At 52.2% G+C, this 21,160-nt stretch overlaps 1 protein-coding gene across 1 annotated transcript; it reads right to left on the bottom strand.

Moving 5' to 3' along the window:
- Positions 1–1,686: 1,686 nt before the first annotated feature.
- On the bottom strand, positions 1,687–4,717 carry THAP11 (THAP domain containing 11). The gene has a single exon (XM_054169908.1). It carries the CDS (start codon positions 4,513–4,515, stop codon positions 3,787–3,789), a length of 729 nt encoding a protein of 242 aa, XP_054025883.1. The 5' UTR covers positions 4,516–4,717; the 3' UTR covers positions 1,687–3,786.
- Between the last annotated feature and the right edge of the window lie 16,443 nt (positions 4,718–21,160).

The following is a 21,160-nucleotide window of genomic DNA, read 5'->3' as shown; positions in this document are numbered from 1 at the left end:
AGGTAACCTTGGGCCACAACACTGGATATAGGCTACTGAGGAAAAAAAGTACTTGTGTAGCTGAAGCTCTGTAGCTTGAGGATGCTGAGCTACAATGCATCATCTCGAAGAACATGAAATGATCAACCTCCGGGGTCAAAGACTACAGAAACACTTCACACTATGTCCAGAACCCAGAACAGGAGTTATGGATAATCTCTAGAGGGGGTTGTCATCAAGATGAAATTAAGACTTTCCCTTAGAACCATAAAAGCTATTTTAGACACACTTCTTCAGTTCTTTGTAGGGGTGGTGTTTGATAATCCTCACACAGGAATGTGGCAACCACAGATGGAGGTTGGAGAAAAACACCATGAAGGGCTAGCTTAGACTGGAATATGGAATGCAGAAGGGTGAGGGGCTGGACAAAACCCATTTGTGTTGAGCAAGAATAAAAGTTGTTAATGTATAAAGGTGCCTCCTCACAGAATTAGTCTCTTAATTCACTGCTGCCACCATTGTTCACTTAATTTAGCAGCAAACAGGGACATTGTGCCTGAGCACAGTGTTTGCTTTTGTCAAGAGGCTTCACTTAATGTTCCCAGTCCAACCCAAAACTGGGACATTGGAGCACAGCTGAAGTTTTGTGCTGCTTACAATTATTCTGCAGAAGAGGCTGAGGAGAGACCTCATTGCTCTCTACAGCTCCCTGAAAAGCAGGTGCGGTGCGGTTGCTTTTTTTCTCCCTAGTCTCAGGTGATAGGAAAGGAAATGGCCTGAAATTGTGCCAGGGGCATCGCATCTTAGGTTGGAGATGAGGAAAGATTTCTTTTCTGCCAGAGTGGTCAGGGACTGGCACAGACTGCCCAGGGAGGTGGTGGAGTCCCCATCCCTGGAGGTGTTCCAGAACCCTGTGGCCATGGCACCTGGGGACATGGTTTGGTGGCCATGGTAGGTTTGGGTTGCTGGTTTGAGTTAATGATATTAGAGGACTTCCCCAACCCAAACAATTCTGTGGTTCTGTTCTATGATCCTATTCAAGAACAGCTGCTCTCAAGCAGTCTGTAACAAGGAACTTAGAGAAGTGGAATTAGAGATCCAAAATACCACACACAAGCTCTTCCCTGCACTAGGCTGGGTCACAGGAAGCTGTGCCTTCTCCTTCTTCCATCATGTGTAACCTGGGAAATGTGCTGTCTCCCCAGCAGAAGTTCTCTGCTCTGGCTATTCGGATTCCTCCAGGCTACTTAGAGAGCACTCCTGCCCCAACAGCTCATCACAAGGGCTCTAACTCCTGTGTAGCAGGCAGGGAACAGAATGAAATACTGTGAGCTCCTCTTTATAGAATTGTTTCACTTGAAAGGCCCTTCAAGATCATGGGCTCCCACCATTCTCTAACTCTCCCAGGGCTGGTGCTAACCCATGTCCCTCAGCACTACATCTCTGTGGCTTTGAAACACCTCCAGGAATGGGGATTCAGCCACCTCCCTGGGTAGTCTGTGCCAGGGTTTAAGAACCCTTTCAGTGACGAAGTTTCTTCTCATGTCCAACCTAAACCTGTCCTGGGGCAACCTGAGGCCATCATGCAGGACCTGTCCTTCCTGAAGCCATGCTGTCTGGGCCTGATCACCTGGTTGTCCTGCACATGCTGTGTGATGGCACCCAAAGCACAGATCTCCAGTTGATACGCACACAGCAACAGAAATGTAACAAAACAAAATAGACTTTATTAAAATTAAGCATGTTAGCACCTCAGTGTAACCTGGAGAAGCTGACAAGTCCAGCAGGTAACCAGTCCAGCAGGCTGAGTCGCTGAACGTCCTGAGGTGCATTTCAATGGTAGAAAAAGTACCACGAGTTGTCACCACAGGCACTTGCTCCAGGAGCCAGGACGCACAACCAGCCTCCATCAGCAGAGACCTTGTGCTGCCTCTTGCCTCGATGGGACCCTGTGGATCTGCTAGACCAGTTATGTGTGTCAAACCGGGCGGTTAAGCAGGTACCTGCTTTCCTGTCAAGAAAGACCAACCCGAAAGCCCAACCCAACAACAGAAATGAAATGGCTGCTGACTTGACTCACAGGAAGATCAGGGATACCACGGAGTGGGAGGGAAGAGATACACATCAGAGTGGAGAAAATAAATTAAAATTAAAATTGTGGCAAGTACTTATCAGGTGAGTGGGCCTGCAGAGTCCTCTCAGGCAGCCATCCAAGTTGGTGCACACGCCAAGGGAACACTGGCGCACCAGTGCCACCAGCACAGGGGCTGTGTGATGACAGGAGGAACCTCTGCTGCCAAATCCCAGCCCATGCTGTCCATGCAGCCCATCCAACGCCACGAGCTGCAGAGCTCCACCAGCCAGCGTTACAGAGAGTACAATCTTTCAAACTAAAGACACTTCCATACACTTAGAAAATACTCCTAGAAACATAAGCAGAATGGATGTTCTGAGCCCCACATGCACCACGCCTGTGGGGAGACCACCCCGTGGGCCCAGGGGAGCCTGGGCACCGCTCCCTCACATCTGATGTGGGTACATTCTGGTGAACTGCCTTGTTTCTGACCTCAATCACTACTGTGGCCGTACCCCAAGCACTAGGTGCACCAGATATGCTTCTCTTCCTCTTCCTCCTCTTCCTCCACAGTGCTGAGGTATCTGCTCTACCCATGACCCCGGGGAGTACACATTCAAGCCTTGCCACCCTTACTCCACCCACCCCAGCCAACCTTAGTTTGGTTTCCTGTTGCTGGGAGCAAGGGGACGAAAGCTGGCTAGAAACAGAAAGTACACAATCATTCCACAGAGCTTTGTTACGATACTCTTACATTGGGGGGTCAAACACGCGAGCAGGTTTCGGTGAAGGCTTGCCTAATGCATTGATGGTTAGTCATGCCAACTAGTTCAGGGTTAGACAGCAAGGGTTTGCAGCTGCTGCAGGGAGACTCGCTGTGCTTCCCTCTCATCCTGCTTCTTGGAATGAAGGCCAAGGATTTACATTCCAACACGTTTCTGAGCCCTCATTTCAGGAGAGGGAGTCCTTAAGCCAATGAGAGAAACCGCAGCCATCAGATGCCACCAGGTGCTTTGGCCCAGCCTGTCAATCCTCACTAGTGCTGAGAACATCAAGACATCCATAAGGGGCACGCAGGAACTGCGGGAAAGCAGAAACTACATCGCATGAGAGCGGTCTGTAACCAGGGGGCTCCTTCCCACTACATGCCTCAGTCTGACAGGGCATCAGCAGCTTACTGAAAAAACACAGCACCCTGGGAGGCTCCCTAAAGCTGTGCTCGGGCCTCTGCCAGGCAAGGCCAGCTGTCACCATCGCCGCTCTATCTTCTGAGGGGTACGATGCCAACTGTGCTTCCAGACATGCCTTCTCCAGGGGTAGTGTTGCTGCTAGCACACTTGATACAGAGCGACTTTCTTTGCTGAAAATGGATCCCCCACATCCGCTTCGTGGTGCCTTGGATTCCGTCGACATCCACAGAAGTGCTTTCTGCTGCTGCTGGTACAGGGAGGGTGAGGATGGGCCCGGTGGGGACGCTGGACGGCGCCCGCAGTGCCAGCTCTGGGGTGAGGATGGATCAACAACGGGGCTCGGCAGTGAGCTGGCGGCGGCCGGGCGGGGAAATCCGGTGGCGGAGGTTTGCTCGGCAGGGGGCTGTTTCGGCAGGACAGAAGGACCGGGCAGCGAGAGCCGGGGTGGGCTGTAGGGCTGTAGCCCAGCCCCGTCTCTGCTCTGTCTGGACACCTCACCGAGGGCGGTGGAGAGCCCCGGGCCGAGTCGGGCCCCGGCAGCCCTCAGAGACCGTGGCGTTTGCGGTTACCGGCGCCGGCAGCGTGGAGCAGCCGGTCCTTCACTCGTATCTCCTCCCGGAGCTGGGCCTCGGACAGGCGCAGGCGGCGGATGCTGCCTTTCATCTCCTTCATCTTCACCTCCAGCAGGGCGATGATGTCGCGCTGCTCGTTCAGCTTCCGCAGCAGCTCCTCCGACGTGGTGCCCGACGACAGCGAGTACGAGTGGTCCGGGGGGCCGCCCTCCAACGGGCCATCCTCCCGTGCCGCTGCCGATAGCCTGCCGGGCCCAGGCCCAGCGGGAGCCCCGGCCCCGAGCTCCACCTGCACTGTCAGGTCGATCGGCTTCACATCCTCGGCCGCGCCCCCTGCCGGGGCCTCGCCGCTGCCGGCGGCACCGGGGCCCTGCGATGCCGCGGCGGCGGCAGCGGCAGCGGCCGGGCGGGGGCGGCGGGCGGCCCTCTGAGCCTTGCGTTCGTTAACGCCGCGGAGTGGGAAGATGGTGGGGACCCGCACCAGGTAGGACTTGCGGCCGCCCTGGAAGTGCTCGCTGCAGACGCGGTGTCCTGTGGTGGGCTGGAAGGTGCTGAAGCAGCCGCTGACGCCCGCCCGGGAGACGTTCTTCAGCCAGAGCCGCCGCAGCTCCTCATCTTTGGGGAAGGTGTAGAAATGCAGCGCCTTGTCGCGGTGCGAGTTGTTGTAGCAGCCCGGTACGCAGCAGGTGAAACCCGGCATGGCGGGGCCGGGGCCGGGGCCGGGAACGCACACCCTAGGGCTGCCCCGGCGGCGGGGAGAGCGAGCGCGGGGGACCCCCGCCGAACTACAGCTCCCACAAGGCCAACCGCGGCCTCTCGCCGCCGCCGCCCGTCGCCGCGGCCGCACCGGAACTACGCGGCCCACAATGCACCGCGTCGGCGGCGCCGCGCCGGAACTACCCGCCCCACACTGCGCCGCGCACCCACGCAGGGCCCGCCGTCTCCCTCTCCCGCTCCCGCCGGGCGTCGCTGTCACGCGCTCCCTTGCGTCAGGCGCCGCTCCGGAGTCTCGCGAGAGGTGGCAGGCGAGAGGCGCGCGCGGAAACGGCCGTCGGTGCCATGGCCGAGAACCGCTCGGCCGCCCGCCGCGGGAGCAGGCGCAGCTGGCGCCTCTCGGTGCGGGCAGGAGCTGGGCCGTGTGGAGGGGAGGGCAGGGCGGGGAAGGGGAAGGGGAAGGGGAAAGAGAAGGAGAGTGGATGGGAAGGGGAGAGGGAAAGGGAAAGGGAGAGAGAAAGGGAAGGGAAGGAGAAAAGGAGAGAGAAAGGGAAGGGAAGGGAAAAGGAGAGAGGGAAGGGAAGGGAAAATGGAAGGGAAAGGGAGAGAGAAAGGGAAGGAAAGGGAAGACAAGACCCCCTGTCCCCAGAGGTCGTCGTTGTCTCCGATGACCGCCTGGCGTTGCCTGCCTGATCCCACTGGGTGCAGAAGCGACGCTGCCGGCGTGGGGCCCCGGGAGTCGGGGGCAGAGAACGTGCCCTAACTGCCCTTAGCCTTTAGACGTGGAAGGTAGACAGGAGGGCTTGCGTCGGCTGCTCTGCAGACAGCCAGTGCCCTGGCAGCCTGGCACCTCCCCTATGTTCTGTTTTCCCTTTTTTTTTCAGTTGTTTTAGGTCAGGTTGTGAGGGGCCAAAGCCCTGGACTGCACTCTTGTGTCCCCTCAGGCTTGAGAGCTGCACATTGAGACTCACTAGGGTGACAGATCAGTGTAGTTGTCTGCTGCCCAGCAGTGAAGTGCCAACACTGTCAGAAGTAAACCTCCACAGTTGCTTTTGGGTGATTCAGAGGATGCTTTATGTTGGCCACCTCGTGGGTTTGCTAGAAGGTGGGTGGTGAATGCTTTTGATGCCCAGGTTCACCTTTAATGATGGATGTATGACTTTGGAATTGCATGTCTGTGATTCTTCAGGCTGTATCTGGTTCAGGAAAGAAGAATAATTCTGGCAGAAGGAGCTTGGTGAAGCCCAGACTGACTGTGCTCCCTAACCCTGATGATGACACTCCACGGATTATGCTCAGGAGAATCATCCAGACCCGTAAGTACCTTTTTATTTTTTTTTCCCAGGCAAGCAGAACAGAATTTTAGTTGGGACCAGGAGGTGTTCTTTTGGATCCTGCTAATCCCTGTTACATGGAGCAGAAAGCCAGACCACTGTGACTGGTGCAAACAAGCTGCAGGGGTAGCTGGATGAGGACTCCAAGACAGATCTTGTGCTGATTAAATGATAATAAATTCTTAGTCTTCATGTAAGCCAGTATGAACAACTCCTCTTCACTCAGTCTTATCCTGATGAGCAAGTATCTCACCTTTGTGCCACCCTGAGCTGTAGGATCAGGGCCTCTGGGGAGACCTTAGAACAGTCTTCCAGTACCTGAAAGGGGCCTACAGAAAGCTGGGGAATGACTTTTGACAAGGGCTTGCAGTGACAGGATTTGAGACAATGGCTTTGAGCTGGAAGAGGGCAGATTGAGAGTGGAGATGGGGAACAAATTCTTGGCAGTGAGAGTGGGGAGACATTGAACAGGTTGCCCAGGGAGGTTGTGGTTGCCCCCTTCCTGGATGTGTTCAAGGCCAGGCTGGATGAGGCCTTGAGCAACCTGGGCTGGTGGAAGGTGTCCCTGCCCATGACAGGGCGTTTGAACTGGATAATGTTTAAGGTCCTTTCCAACCCAACCCATTCTAGGACTCTGTGTAAATCCCAGAGGCATGAGCTGTTGTGGACCTCAGCTTGGCTCTTCTGCAGCACATGGAACCTCCATGCCACCACTGCCTTTGTCAATGTGTGTGCCAGCCTCCCTCGGAGTAGAACCCAGAGAGCTCTCACCAGGGTTTATTGTGAGCCCTGAATAACTGCATTTTCTGGGATGCAGCATAGAATTGCTGCTTTGCTGGACTTTGGCTTTCTTGCTGGATTGCTCATGGAAAGAAAATGTTTTGGTTTGTTGGCAGAACCACAAGTTTCACCTCTAGCACTTCAGATATCTAAGCATGAAGGAACAGAAGAAGCTGAAGCAGAAGTCCCCTCAAAGAGGGTTTCCAGCATGTAAGTAAGGTTTTCAGTCATAACTGTTGTTTTTCACAGTACCAGGGACAGCAACAGTTCCCACAATGGGGCTGGCAGCAGAATTTGTCCACTTCTGTGTGACCAGAACTGTGTTTCCAGAAACACCTCTATAGCTTTTAAAATGATACAAGAGTCACTGGGGCTGAGGGATTGAAAAGTAAATGCTGCAAGTTTGGGCATAGTCCCCTTCTTACATGCAGACAAAAGTACCTGTGCCAGGTTCTAAAACAGGAGCTCTTGGCTCTCCCCAAGGCTGTGTGCTTGGCCAGAATGAGTGCTGCCTCCTGTGCTCAGAGCACTGGCTGAGGTACTTTTGATGGTGTTGGTCCTTCTTGGTTGTCTTTGTTCTGGGCTGTTTGGAGTAATTTCCTTCCCTCAAGGAGGTTTGAAGGTGAGGTTTGCCTGAGGCTCAGCTGCTTTTATTCAACTTCCAGCAAATAGTCCTGACTGAACTGCAGAGGCTGACTGCCACCTTGTTACGAGGAGGGCCAGTAGTGGTGGTAGGGCTTAATTTGCTGCAGCCACTTCAGCCACAACACTTCTGCAAGTTCTTGCTTCCTGCAAAAGAAATTCTTGAAAATAATGTGATATGTTTTGCCTTCATGCCTAAACTTTCTGTGCTGACCATAAGCAAGGTCAGGTAACACATTAAGCAAGCCCCTCACTGATTCTTGAGCAGAGGGAGGAACATCTGAGTTTTCTGTAGGTGTGGCAGCTTCTAGCTTCTTTATTTGTTTGGGTGGTTGTTTTTTTTTTAGTTAAAAAAAAGACAATTATTGTTTTAGTTCCTTGGGTTTGCTTGTTGTAGCTCTTATCAGCCTCTCATAAGCCTTTCCTGAAGGAGAAGCTGTTTGGATCTTAGCAGGGGGTTGCATTCCATGTGTTAGCTGGTTGTTGAATTGCAGCATGTAGAGACTTTTTGTTTAATTTCTTCCTCACAACCTTTCAGCTGAGCAGGGCTTTCTTGATTTTTGGAGAGGCCCTGCTTGCCCTGGTTACAGGGAGAGATAGGAAGACAGGAGCCATTTTTCCCCTTGCTGCTTTGCATTTATTCCCCAATTATTATACCCCCTTCTGGAGGTGTCCAAGGCTTAGTTGGACAGGGCCATGAGCAGCCTAGGCTAGTGGGAGGTGTTCCTGGCCATGGCAGGGGGGTTGGAACTGGATGATCTTTAAAGTCCCTTCCAACCCAACCCATTCTAGGATTCCACAAAATATCTGAGGGGTAGCTGTCAAGAAGAAGGTATCAGCCTGTTTGCAGTGGTGTCCTGTGATAGTATGAGGGGCAACAGACACAAACTGGAACCCAGGAGGTTCCATGTGAACATAAGGAGAAGCTTCTTTGGTGTGAGAATGCTGGAACTGTGGGGCAGGCTGCCCAGAGAGGTTGTGGAGTCTCCTTCTCTGGAGATTTTTAGGACCTGTCTGGACACATTCCTATATGACCTGCCCTAGGAGATCCTGCTCTGGCAGGGGGGTTGGACTGGATCATTTCCAGAGGTCCCTACCAACCCTTAACATTTTCTAATGCTTAGACTCTAAGCAAATGCTCTAAGAAATGGAACTTGGCTCCATTTATGAGTGTAGAGGGTGTGTTTTGTGAGGGGCAAAGACCCATAACGGTGGTCCCCTTCCCATTCTGGCTGGGTTGCAGCCCTGGGTATTGCAGCAAAGGATCCAGAACAGCATATCCACTGAGTGCAGGAGGGACACTCTGCTCAAGTTTCCCATGGCATGACATGGAGCAGGGGCACCATTTCACCCCCTGGATGTAACCTTCACCACAGGGGATTTGTGGAACTTCTCAATGAAGGGGGAAACCCCTTGGAAGATTATTTCCTGATTCTGAGCCAGTGCCTGACTGGGACATTGGATGTCTGTTCCCTGTGCTTTGTGATATCTGATAGTGTTCCATGATGGTGGTCCTTTCATTTGCACTGTAACCAGTGTCTGGGAGAAGAGATGTGGAGCTTGCCCAAGTCTTTACTGTAACCTACCCTTTCTCAACGCTGTGGTTTGGAATACACATGTTTTGCTTCTGCTTCGACCCATTCCTGCATTTGCTGAATCGATCATCTCTCAAGTTCCTTCCTTCTGCAGCAAGGACAAATAATTTGTTTTTCAGGCAGAGGGGCCTTTCTGGCATAGCTGAATGGTGATAGGTTTGTGTTGGCAGGGGGGGAATGCAGCTGCCAGACCTGCTTCCTGAGGACACACAGGTCACCACTTTCCATATGGCTAAGAAGAGAAAGAAGTTCAGCATTTCTGAATTTGAGAGTGCAGCAGACCAACGACTTCCCCAGAACCAAGGTAAGGCCACTGTCAAAAATTACCTGGTTCAGCATTGCCTGTGCTGCCAAACTGACTTTCTTCTGCTACAGTTTAATTCTTAGGAACTTCTTGGCTGGGCAGTTGTCTGTTTGGAATCAGGAGTGCAGTGGTACAAGGAGGATGGCAGAGACAGTAAAACCCCTCCTATCAAAGGGAAAATGAGCCTTTGGCAGCCAAGTTACAGATTCTGCCCTGACTGTGACTGTGTCAGAGCCCTGTAGCAGGCTGCCCAGGCTGTGGAGCCTCTGTGATGAAGAGGTTATTAACCAATGAGTTTATTAAAATATGAAATATGGTAAATAATTGTAATTAAAATTATTAAGAACCAGTTAATCATTATTTTATATGCAGTCTAGTGCACGATTGTGAGATCTATCCCATAACTGCTCTTGTGTATACAATTTGAACCCAATTAGAATATTTGCAGAATTAATTTCATTTAAAGAATGAAGCTGCAGTTCTGCTGCCTGTGCTGCCAGATGGCGACTCAACAAGACGCTTGTGGCTTTAACTATCTAGGGGAGGAGTTACAATGTCAGAAATTGTCAGGTGGCTAGGTGCAGGGTTTTAAACTGAACCTTAGCTTGTGGAGAACGGGAGAAAAGATACACAGTGACTTTGTAGCTAGTTAGGCTGCAGCTGTCTGCCTCCTGCCTGGCTGGTCCATTCTGGGGATGGGGTCCCAGGGCTGAGGCTGTGGCCGAAGCTGCTGGCAGGCCCACGATGGGGCTTCCAGCAGCTTCGGATGGCAGCAGTGGGGGCAGCCTTCTTCTGCAGCGGTGGCAGGGGAGGAGATGTAGACTTTTGCTGGTTGGCAGATTCCCTTGCAGGGCTAGCGTGGCTCCCTCAGAGCGGCTTCCTGGACAGGTTTGGGCCGGCAGCTGGTGGGGTGGTCTCTTGCTGCAGTGGGTGGAGCGATGGTTCCCTGTGGGCGGGCTCAGATGTCTCTGATCCTGCGCTGTGATGGGCAGGGCCAGGCCCTTCCCAGGTCGGCACACGCTTTGAGGTGGTTGGGGCACGGAGCTGGCAGGACTCTCTCTTGTGGGAGTCCTGGCTTTGAGTTATCCTGGGGTTTACAGGGCAAGTGGAGCAGGCACAGGTGGCAGCTCCTCTTCTCCCGCCATGGAGTGGGGTCATGCAGGATACGGCTGGGCACTGTTCTGGCTTTTACAGGCTGGCACACAGGTTCTGTGGCTCGCTGTCTGCTGCTTTATGGCTGTGGCAGATGTTTGGATTGCCAAGATTTGGGCTAGTCCCTTCCCCAAACTGGGTCAAAGCTTACCCCTTGGGGGTCGGTCCCTCTTCCTACTGGTGCGACTGGATATAACACTGGCCATCTGGAGCTTCAGCAAAGGACTCTTTTGCGGGCTCTTGGGTCTGGCTTCTGTCTGTGCAGAGCTGTGTGGTTTGCTTGCCTCTGCAATGAGAAGACTTACTAGCAGTAGCTCTGGAGCTTAGTAGCAAGGGCAATAGTTCTTAGGTAAAGAGAGCTTACAAAGCTCAGGCAAAGAGAGACTTGTTTACAACTTGGGGTAATACTTGTAATACAGGCAACACAGCCTGCGGTGCTTGCACACTGGTGTTTACCCCACAGAAAGCAGGTAGGGTTGTTTGCGCCCTCTGAATGGCCCTGAGGTCTTTGTTCCCCTCAGCCCTGGGCTGAGCACCCACTCCAGAAAGGAGGGTGGAAGGGGGAATGTGGCCAAACATGTTGGGATATGTTTTACAGTATTTGGGGCATAATTCTGGTCATATGGTGCCTTCACCACAGTCTCCTTCTCTGGGGAACTTCCAAACCTCCCCTGGCCATTGTGACCCTGGGAAAGCTTCTGTGGTGCCCCTGTCTGAGCCGGGTGAACTGCATGATCCCCAGAGGTCCCTTCCAGCCTCCACCAAGCTGAGATTCAGGGATTCTTGAGTATTTTTCCAGCTTTGAGTTTTGAAGTGTCTCCAACAAGAGCGTTCCAGAACCTTGCAAATACAAGCAGCTGCACACTTCATGTTGCAATTATATCAGATAAATGTTAAAGCTCTTGTTGGAGAAGAAAGGGTCTTGTAGTTTTAGGAAAGAACTAAATGTTTTCTGTTGGAATGAGTCTTCCCTTTACACATAAGTTTGCAAAAGGAATGATTTTGATTTTAGTTGCAGTTTAACAGAAGCCTCACCATGGTTTAGGTCGCCTGTTGGCAGCAGGGCATGGAGGGATCGAGGCTAGGATTCAGCTCCCAACTGGAGATACTGGTATCTCACCTGGTTCCAGGTGCTGTGTTCCTTCTGTACAGGGGGTAACTGAAGTCTTGCTAAAGGGCAGGGGAGGTCTAGTGAAAGAACGTCTAGGCAGAGGGTTGTGCAGGGTGGCTCATCTCACCCTGGAGCAGACAACTGTTCATTGTTCTTGTCTGTAATGGCAGTGTAGGTTCCTGGGTTTGTGTATTCTCATCTGGAGCTGAATCCAACCCCAACTCATCTGTGGTCAATTAATGGACTTGTACATCCTCAGCCTGGTGTTCTGAGGTGTGAGCAGCCCTGGAAGACCAGAGCACGCAATGCATGCTCTGGTGTTTTCTGTGTGAGCATGATTATGTCTCTGCTCTCCAGTGTTCAACCTTTTGGACTCTGTGAGTAGAAGAGCTTTGAGTTACAGTTCACCACCAATCTGTGGAGTAGTTTCCTGTACAGGAATAAAAGCTTTCAGATACTCCACTGTTTGGTTTGGGTTGCTGAAGAATGGTTGTGTTGGAGGCCCTAACTTAGCATCTTGCTGTACTGTAGTAAGAGTAGTATTGAATAAGGGCATATGACATAATGACTGTTCTTTGCCAGAAATGCTTTATTGGTCTTTCAGATATTAGAACTTTAACAGGCAGCTCTGAAACACAGAGCAGTTCTGAAGTGAACCTGTCACCTTTTTCTGTTCTCAGCCAGGTAGGACTTTGGGGGGTTGTAGATGTAGAGAGAGGAAGAAGAGCTGTTGGGTAGCCTGTAGTCCATGGTGCAGAGGGGGGTTCCTAGCTGGTCTCATTTCTCAGCTCATGTCTCTCCATCTCTTTCTAGCTCGGTCAGCGTTGGACAGCACCGCTTTGGCTCGGTGAGTTTCACCTCATCTGTCTGTCCTAGCCATGGCTGCTTGATTCATCACCTCTGCAGTGGTGAAGCACAGTTTAGATGCCTGGATCTGTGACAAACACCTTGGCTAACACCAGCCCAGTCCTCTCCCATGCTGGTGGTGGAGTTTGAAGGTGTTGCTCTATGTCCCTTGTGCTCTTCAGAAGCTGTGGCTCTGTGATGTGTGCCCAAGTTGGTCTAGCTTGTCTTGCTGCTACTGCTCCTCTTTGTATGCGTTAGGGGCATTCATATTCTCCTTGCATTCTCATATTTCCAACCAGAAATCAGTACACAAAACTCCTTAGAGTGTTGTCCCTGCCTGTTCACTACACCTATGCAGTCTTTATCCCAATTTTTCTGGACTCAAAAAGGATTTTAGCAAGTCTGAGAACTTCTTTTCTTGTGTTGCCTGTGTGCTTTGCCCAGCCAAGATTAACCCCTCTCCCTGCAGCCCTTGCCTGTGGCTCCCCATGCCTGTGGCTGCACTCTGCACTTCCTTTCTTTGAATCCTTTGGGCTGCCTTGAGAGAGGGACAGGAGAGGGCTGAGATGGCCAGTCTCTTCAGGATGCAAAACCTGGATGGGTAGACGCATCTTTTGTCACCCTACAACTCTGATGGCATCTAGAGGACATCTTTACACTCAAACATTTGTTCCTTCTCCCTCCCCTCCCTGTTTTTTTGTCAGGGGGTGGGGGGGTGTTGTTATTTAAAGCCTTTAAAATTCCTGAGCCTTTTGTCAGCTGTGCTATTGCAGCCCTTTTCAGGCAGGAGGATGCCAAACAGTCTGGTCCTGCCCCGTGCTACATGTGCTGAGAAGAACCTGCAGATGAGCTGGCACTGAGCACTGCCAGTCCAGGCCCAGCCTGTCCTGGGCTGATCCCCAGCAGTGTTGGCAGCAGGGGCAGGGAGGGGATTCTGCCTCTGCTGTGCTCTGCTGAGACCCACCCCCTGCAGTGCTGGGAGTCCTCAAGCACAGCATAGACAGGGACCTGTTGGAGCAGGGCCAGAGGAGGCCACAGCAATGCTGGCAGGGCTGGAAGGGCTCTGCTGTGAGGCTGGGCTGAGAGAGTTGGGCTTGGTCAGCCTGGAGGAAGGCTCCAGGGACAACTTCTAGTGGCCGTGCAGTGCTGGAATGGGCTTCCAGAAGAGCTGGGGAGAGAGTTTTTACACAGATATGGAGTGACAGCATGAGGGCAATGGCTTGGAGCTGGAAGAAGCTGTGTTTGGGGGGAATTCCTCACAGCTAAGGGATTTTGTGAAGTGTCCCCTGTTAGTGGCACTGTGTCTCAATCTGAGGGTAGAAGGCCAGTGTGCAGGTTGTGGAATTGTTTCTCCCCTCCCCTCTATGCAGGTCTCTCCATGTGTCTGTGGGTTCCCTGGTCCCTGCAGACCTGGCTGAGGAGCAGGGCCTGCAGCGGAGGCCGAAGCAGCACAGAGCCATTGACCTGGAAGCCTTTGAAGCTGGAGTGGAACAGAACATGCTGAACAGAAAAGGTCTCTTCTGCCTTCTTGTTCTGTCTTGGGAGGGAGGCCCTTTTGGCAGGTGGGGTTTGAAGCAGTGACTGAAGTGTGGGCTGTATTTTACCATGTCGAGGCTACTGGCATGTTCACAGAAATTCAGTGGGAGACAGGATGGTCTGCTGCTGCTGCAGCTTTGCTTCTATGTGCTTAAACATGTGTTCCACCCAGCCTGGAGATCTGCACCACAGGAACAGTTTAGGTTCACATTCATAATTCTGGGTACTGGGAAGACAGTCTGGTAGAGGAGCATTTGGTGTGTGGAGAATGAGTAAAGCTTGGCTGTGGTCAGTTTCCATACTCTGCAAGCCCTGGGAGTAATTGTGTGTCCTCAGGACCCACAGCAGCTTTTCACATCAGACTTGTTTTACGTCTATCCAAACAGCACAGAGCCACCTCGTGGACTCCCAGCTGGGGATGCACACAGGCGATGCGGAAATCCTGCTGAGTACCACCAGGCTCTTTGCTCAGCCCCAGCTGGATGAGCACAGCCAGCATGAGCTTTCTCCTCTCCCACCGCCCTTGTTGCATTCTAAAACTTCACCACGGAGAAGCAAGAATTCTGCTGCAGCTGCAGAGGAGCCGAGGCTGGGGAGCCTGGTGTCCAGCGTGGGCACAAGTGAAAGGCAGCTCCAATGGCATTCTGGGGACTTAAGCCTTGATCCTGAGCACGGTGACAGAGTGACTCCAAAACTGCCGTCAGACCAGCAAGAAGATCAAGATCCCTCTCAGCAGAGCAACCCAATGGAACAGCTTTCTCTTTCAGAGGAGGTGGTGGCTGCCTGTGAGTACTATGAGCTAGGACTTGGGCTTAGCAGGTGTCACCTGAAACCACAGAATGGTTGAGGTGACCTTTGGAGGTCTTCATCTCCTTTCCGTGGCTTGGACAGGTCCACCTAGAGCGGGTTGCCCAGAACTGTGTCCTGGTGGCTTTTACACATCTCCAGGGTTGAAACTGCAAACCCTGGGCAGCTTCTTCCACTGCTCAGTCACTCTCACAGTGTTTCCTTATGCTCAGACAGGGCCTCTGGTGCTCCAGTCTCTGTTGCCCAGAGGCACTGCTAACCAGAGCCTGGCTCTTCTGTGTGCTCTCCCTTCTGTTACATGCATGTATTCGGTAGTTTTCACCACGAGCCTTCTCTGCAGGCTGAATAGTCCCAGTTCTTTCAGCCTTTCCTCCTGGGAGAAATGCTTTATTATCCTGGAGGCCTTTGATGGACTCTTTCCAGTGTTGTCTCGCCCTGGTATAGGGGAGCCCAGAAGTGACACTGTAAATTGATCACAAATAAGGTGAGATAAGGAGACAATGTGCAGGAGCTGTGGACAGTTAAGAGGAGTCTCAGGAGGTTACTAGTCTAGGTCTTCACCCTGGTGAGGTCATTTCTATGTCACAGCTAATGCCTTCCCTGTCTTCAGAGCCTTACAAATCCCTGTCACCTCCCTGGTGGTTGCCTCCCTGGTCACTGTACCAGCACACTCAAGTCCTGTCACTGGCCAGTTTTCCCTGCTGTCTGATCTCTCATTGCCCTGTAAGCACCTTGTCCTGGCTGTGCAAATGGGAGCATGTTTCCCTCATGGTGCACAGACCCAAGGCGTGGTTGTAAACCCCAAATGCTCTCTTTAGTCACCCTAGGGCAACCAGCCAGGATCTGCTGTGCTAAAGAGCTTCATGCACGTCTTCAGTCAAAAGTCCCTTTGCTTTCCATCAAGTATGGACAGCTAAAATCTCTTTTTCAGTAGTTTTTCTATGATCCTTTGTCAGAAGGGCCACAGAGGGGTGGGTGTGCTGGTGTGGGACACTGCTGAAGGCATCTGACTCTTGCCATGGAAAGCTTAGAAATGAATTAGTGTTGGAGGAGTGCTGCACCATGCCCTGCCTCTGGAGGGTTGTCTGTGGCAAGCTGGCTGGGAAAGGTTGTTTTGAAAGGACTAGAGATGAACAGACAAAGGTTAGTTGCCCTGAAGGATCCAGTGGCAGGGACTTTTAGGACAGATGGGTATATAAAGTGGAAAAAAGTGTGAAGAATGTGGAGTAGGGACCTGGATCAAAGGAGAGGAGAGGAAGGGATGGGGGCAGATGGTGAAGCTGCTGCAGTCTGTAAGCAATCCACAGGATGGTGCATGGTTCTGCTGCATCAGGGGGAGCTGATCTCAGGGCTGCTCCTCAGTGTGAGCTGCCAGCTACTGGCAAGGACTCTCCCAGCTGCTTCTTAAGATAGCTGTGACCTCCCTGAGCTGTCTCAGGGACCAGAGACACTTTGTGCTGTGTTCCCCTCTCTGCTTGACTGGTTTTGCACTTAGCAGGAGCTGAGAGAAAGATGCAAAAGTTACTTGGGGCACATTAATGCTCTTGATTTCTAGCTGTTAATAGATGGAGCTCATCTTTGCCATCCAGCTCAAGCAAATGCTTGGGATCTCCACTCACCCTAAAGCACAAGAGTTCTTCCAGCATGCCTCTGAGAGAAGTTTTGTCCCATATAATTGAAGATTTAGAGGTAAGCAATGCAGAAGAGGAGCTGTCTGGTGAAGTGATGGCAGGGAACTGGAGGATCTGAGCAAGCCCAAGAGTTTCTCAGGTGATTTGCAGGGTGAAAGGAGACTTCATTATACGATAGATGCTGGAGATGACTTAATCCAGGTGTATTTCCAGACCAGCTTTCTAAAAGCTCTGCCTTGCTTCCCTGCTTCCTTGTCACCTTGCTTTGTCAAGGTGACTGCCAGTGGAACAAAGGTTCATAAGTTTTAGTGGGTCCCTGGTGCCTCCGGCCAATCACTCTGTGTCCATTTTAACACCAATGAATTCAACCCTCTCCAGTGCTAACCAGTGTCTGGACAGAAGGCCTCAGAGGTTAGAATAGAATAGAATTAACCAGGTTGGAAAAGACCTTCAAGTCATCAAGTCCAACCTATCACCCAACACCATCTAATCAACTGAACCATGGCACCAAGTGCCTCATCCAGTCTCTTCTTAAACACTTCCAGTGATGGTGACTCCACCATCTCCCTGGGCAGTCCATTCCAGTGACCAATCTCTCTTTCCATGAAGAATTTCTTCCTAACATCCAGCCTAAACCTCCCCTGGTGTCCTCTTGTTCTGGTGCTGGTTGCCTGGGAGAAGAGACCAACCCCCACCTGGCTACAGCCTCCCTGCAGGTAGTTGTAGAGAGTAATAAGGTCTCCCTTGAGCCTCCTCTTCTCCAGGCTAAGCAACCCCAGCTCCCTCACCCTCTCCTCACAGGGCTGTGTTCCAGACCCCTCCCCAGCTTTGTTGCCCTTCTCTGGACACCTTCCAGCAGCTCAACCTCTTTCCTAACCTGAGGAGTCCAGAACTGGACCCAGGACTCAAGGTGTGGCCTAAGCAGTGCTGAGTACAGGGCAGAATGACTTCCCTGCTCCTGCTGGCCACACTGTTCCTGATACCAGGATGCCATTGGCCTTCTTGGCCACCTGGACACACTGCAGGCTCATCTTCAGCCTACTATAGACCAGCACCCCCAGGTCCCTCTCTGGCTGGCCGCTCCCCAGCCACTCTGACCCCAGCTTGTAGCTCTGCATGGGGTTGCTGTGGCCAATGTGCAGAACCCGGCACTTGGATGTGTTCAATCTCAGGCTGTTGGACTCTGCCCATCTGCCCAGCCTGTCGAGGTCCCTCTGCAGAGCCTCTTTACCCTCCAGCAGATCAACTCCTGCCCCCAGCTTGGTGTCATCTGCAAATTTACTGATGATGGACTCAATGCCCTCATCCAGATCATCAATAAAGATATTAAAGAGCATGGGGCCCAGCACTGATCCCTGGGGGACACCACTAGTGCCTGGCTGCCAGCTGGATGTGGCACCATTCACCACCACTCTCTGGGCTCAGCCTCCAGCCAGTTCCTAACCCATCGCAGTGTGCTCCCATCCAAGCCATGGGCTGACAGCTTGGCCAGGAGTTTGCTATGGGGAACGGTGTCAAAGGCCTTGCTGAGGTCCAGGCAGACCATATCCACAGCCTGCCCCACATCCACCAGGCAGTCACCTGATCATAGAAGGAGATCAGGTTGGTCAGGCAGGACCTGCCCTTCCTGAAACCATGCTGGCTGGGCCTGAGCCCTTGGCCATCCTGGAAGTGTTGTGTGATTGCACTCAAGATGACCTGTTCCATATTCTTGCTTGGCACTGAAGTCAGGCTGACAGGTCTGTAATTCCCTGGCTTGTCCAACTGGCCCTTGTGGATGGGCATCACATTGGGCAGCTTCCAGTCTTCTGGGACCTCTCCAGTGAGCCAGGACTGTTGAAAAATAATGGAGAGTGGCTTGGCCAGCTCATCTGCCAGCTCTCTCAGCACCCTAGGATGGATCCCATCTGGTCCCATGGACTTGTGGGGATCCAAGCGGCTAAGTAGCTCTCTTAAATACTTCCTCCTGGATCACAGGGGAACTATACTGCTCCCTGACTCCATCTGCCAGCTCAGGAGGCCAGTTGTCTGGAAGACAACCTATTCTGCTATTAAAAATTGAGGCAAAGAAGGTGTTAAGTACCTCTGCCTTTTCCTCATCCTTTGTTACAATATTCCCCTCCATGCCCACCAAGGAGTGGAGGTTGTCCTTGCCCTGCTCTTGCCATTCATATATTTGTAAAAGCCTTTTTTGTTGTCCTCCACAGCAGAGGCCAGTCTAAGCTCTAAATGGGCTTTTGCCTCCCTATCTTTTTTCCTACATGACCTAGCAATATCCTTAAACATTTGATGGGTTGCCCTTCCTTACAGCAATGTCAGCAGCAGTCTGGGCCTCAGCCCCTCATTTCTGGAGGAGAGCAAGTCATAGAAGCTCCGCTTCCACAGGCACACTATGCTTTCTCCAAACCCTTTTGCCTTAGAATAAGGTGGTAAAACCTGCCCAGCTGCAGGGGGTGGCAGGTGTTGCCCTGTTGTTATCTAAAGCTTTGGGGGAGTGCACACAAATTCCTGTGTTTTGTTGAACTGCAAACTTGAACATCCTGAACTCCGGACTCCAGTTCAGGATCCTTTTCAAGTCTTATTGGCAACTGATCCTTGGAGACAGTGCTGTCAGCACTGGCAAGCTGGGTTTTGTTCTCAGGAGTGCACTGCAGCTTTGGCTGTGCTGCTCCTTTCAGGAATGGTTTTTCCTGCTTTGTAGCTCCAGAACTTGAGATTACCATGGGTGGTGGAGCTGAAAATCTGGGCAGACCTTCTCTGGCTCCTTCCTCTGCAAAACCTGGGATGAAGCCCTTAAATGAAGATAAGCTCAAGGACCAGGCTATCATGGTACAATTGGATGGTCTGGAAGAAGAGTCTGCTGTGGATGAAGGTGAAGACCCCGAGAGTGAAGGTAAGAAAAGTTCCCCTGCTGTCCCTCAGTAGATGAACTAACGGTGTTCAGTCCACCAGATGGTATAGAGGAAGATGCTGGCTGCTTTTCCTAGGGTCAGAGTCTTTGTAACTGGCCCATCAGGTGCTTCAGGGATCTAGATGATCCTGTACTGCTGGTCCAGCATGAGGCTGGTGGGCTGGAGCTGGCAGGAGCTGCTGAGCTGCTTCAGGATGCCCTTGAGGCCACAGCATGAGCACAGGCAATGTGGCAGTTGCCCAACTCTGTGGAGAGCTGCTGAGCTTCTGTCTGCTGCTGCAGCACTGCTTGCTGAAGGGACTCTGGAGTCCAGTTCCCCAAGTCCCTTTTTGTTCTCAGAGGTCTCCCTGCGGACGCCGTCATTTGTCTGTGCCGCAGCCTGCAAGCCACAGCTGTCAGCTCCACTCCCTGCCAGACCTGCTGCTCCCAAGCTGTCATCTCCATGTCCTGCAAAACCCTCTGCTTCCAGGTAAGTGTCAGCCACCTTCAGCTGTGGCCTGGCAGAGGTGTGGCTGGGGGTGCATGTAGGTGCCGGGGGAGGGAGCTGAGCCCAGCTTTGGCAGCTCTTCTGTTCTCTGGCAGATGCAGCAGGGAGTCGGTGGCCCTGAAGTCCTTAGTTTGTTCACTGCCAGTTCTCTCTCTGCAGTTGTCCTATTTTCTTGTGCTGAAGCCCAAAAGCTTTTCCTAGGAGTCTGTTGACTGAAGCTGTGGCAGTGTGGGACAAAGATGCCCTTTCAGAAGAGTGAGATTTGCAGGTTATGTTACACTGGCTACATGAAATGATCCATCTGTGGTGATGTTAGAGCCTAAAGCTGTGTGCTGTGGCCATGTGCTGAACATAAAATGAAGCTCATCCAGAGGCAAAAGATGAACCTGTTCTCTGCATTACTCCTAATTAATTAATTAGCATTTTGTCACCCTCTTAACTGCAAATTGTGTGAATCATAGACTCACAGACTGGGCTGGTTTGGAAGGGACCTTGCAAGGTCACCCAGTCCAGCCCCTGCAGCCAGCAGGGACATCTGCAGCCAAAGCAGATTGCTCACAACCACAACCAACCTGACCTGCAGTGGTGCCAGCCATGGGGCATCTCCCACCACTCTGGGCAGCCTGGGCCAGGCTCTCCCTACCCTCAATGTCAAGCATTTCTCTCCACTCTCAAATCTCCCTCTTCCAGTTCAAGCCATCCTCCCTTGGCCTGGTACAACAGGCCCTGCTCCAAACTTTGTCCTCAGCTTTCTTGGAGTCCTTTTCAGCACTGCAAGGCTACCAGAAGGTCTCCCTGGAGCCTTCCCTTCTCCAGGCTGAGCAGCCTCATGTGATGACGCTGTGTGCTTCACCAGAGCCACTGACAGTGGCACTAACACTGGTCCTAAAGTTCAGGAGGAATTTTCCAGTCCATGGCTCTAGAGTTCTGTTTATTGAAGCAATAAACAAACCAGATACTTGTGCCACTCAGTGCTGTCAACAGAGGTGAAGCTTTCAGAAGGTGGTAGGTGATTGCTCTTGTCACAGAACCATAGACTCACAGAACGGGTTGGGTTGGAAAGGACCTTAAAGATCATCCAGTGCCAACCCCCTGCCACGGGCAGGGACCCCTCCCACCAACCCAGGCTGCTCAAGGCCTCGTCCAGCCTGGCCTGGAACACCTCCAGGCAGGGGGCAGCCACAGCCTCCCTGGGCAACCTGTGCCAGTGCCTCCCCACCCTCACTGCCAACAATTTCTTCCTCATCTCCAGTCTCAGTCTGCCTGTAATGGTTTAAGCCTTAACTGGAAGTAGGGAGTTAAGAGCTCAGATGGGGGCAAGGCTGAGAATCTCTCCCCTGCTCCTCCCAACAGACAGGGGGGAAAAAAAAAGGAAGGAGCAAATCCATCAAACAATAATTTGGAGTCGGCCTGGGAGTAGAGAGGTAAAGAGTTGTCTTTAAACAATATAGATATATAACAATAACAGGAAAGGTTCACAAGGGCAAGGGACAAG

The sequence above is a fragment of the Dryobates pubescens genome, chromosome 19 (genome assembly GCF_014839835.1).
Source record: "Dryobates pubescens isolate bDryPub1 chromosome 19, bDryPub1.pri, whole genome shotgun sequence".
NCBI lineage: Eukaryota > Metazoa > Chordata > Aves > Piciformes > Picidae > Dryobates > Dryobates pubescens.
The sequence above is the reverse complement of the archived record's forward strand: the minus strand, read 5'-3'. Positions and strand labels throughout refer to the sequence as shown.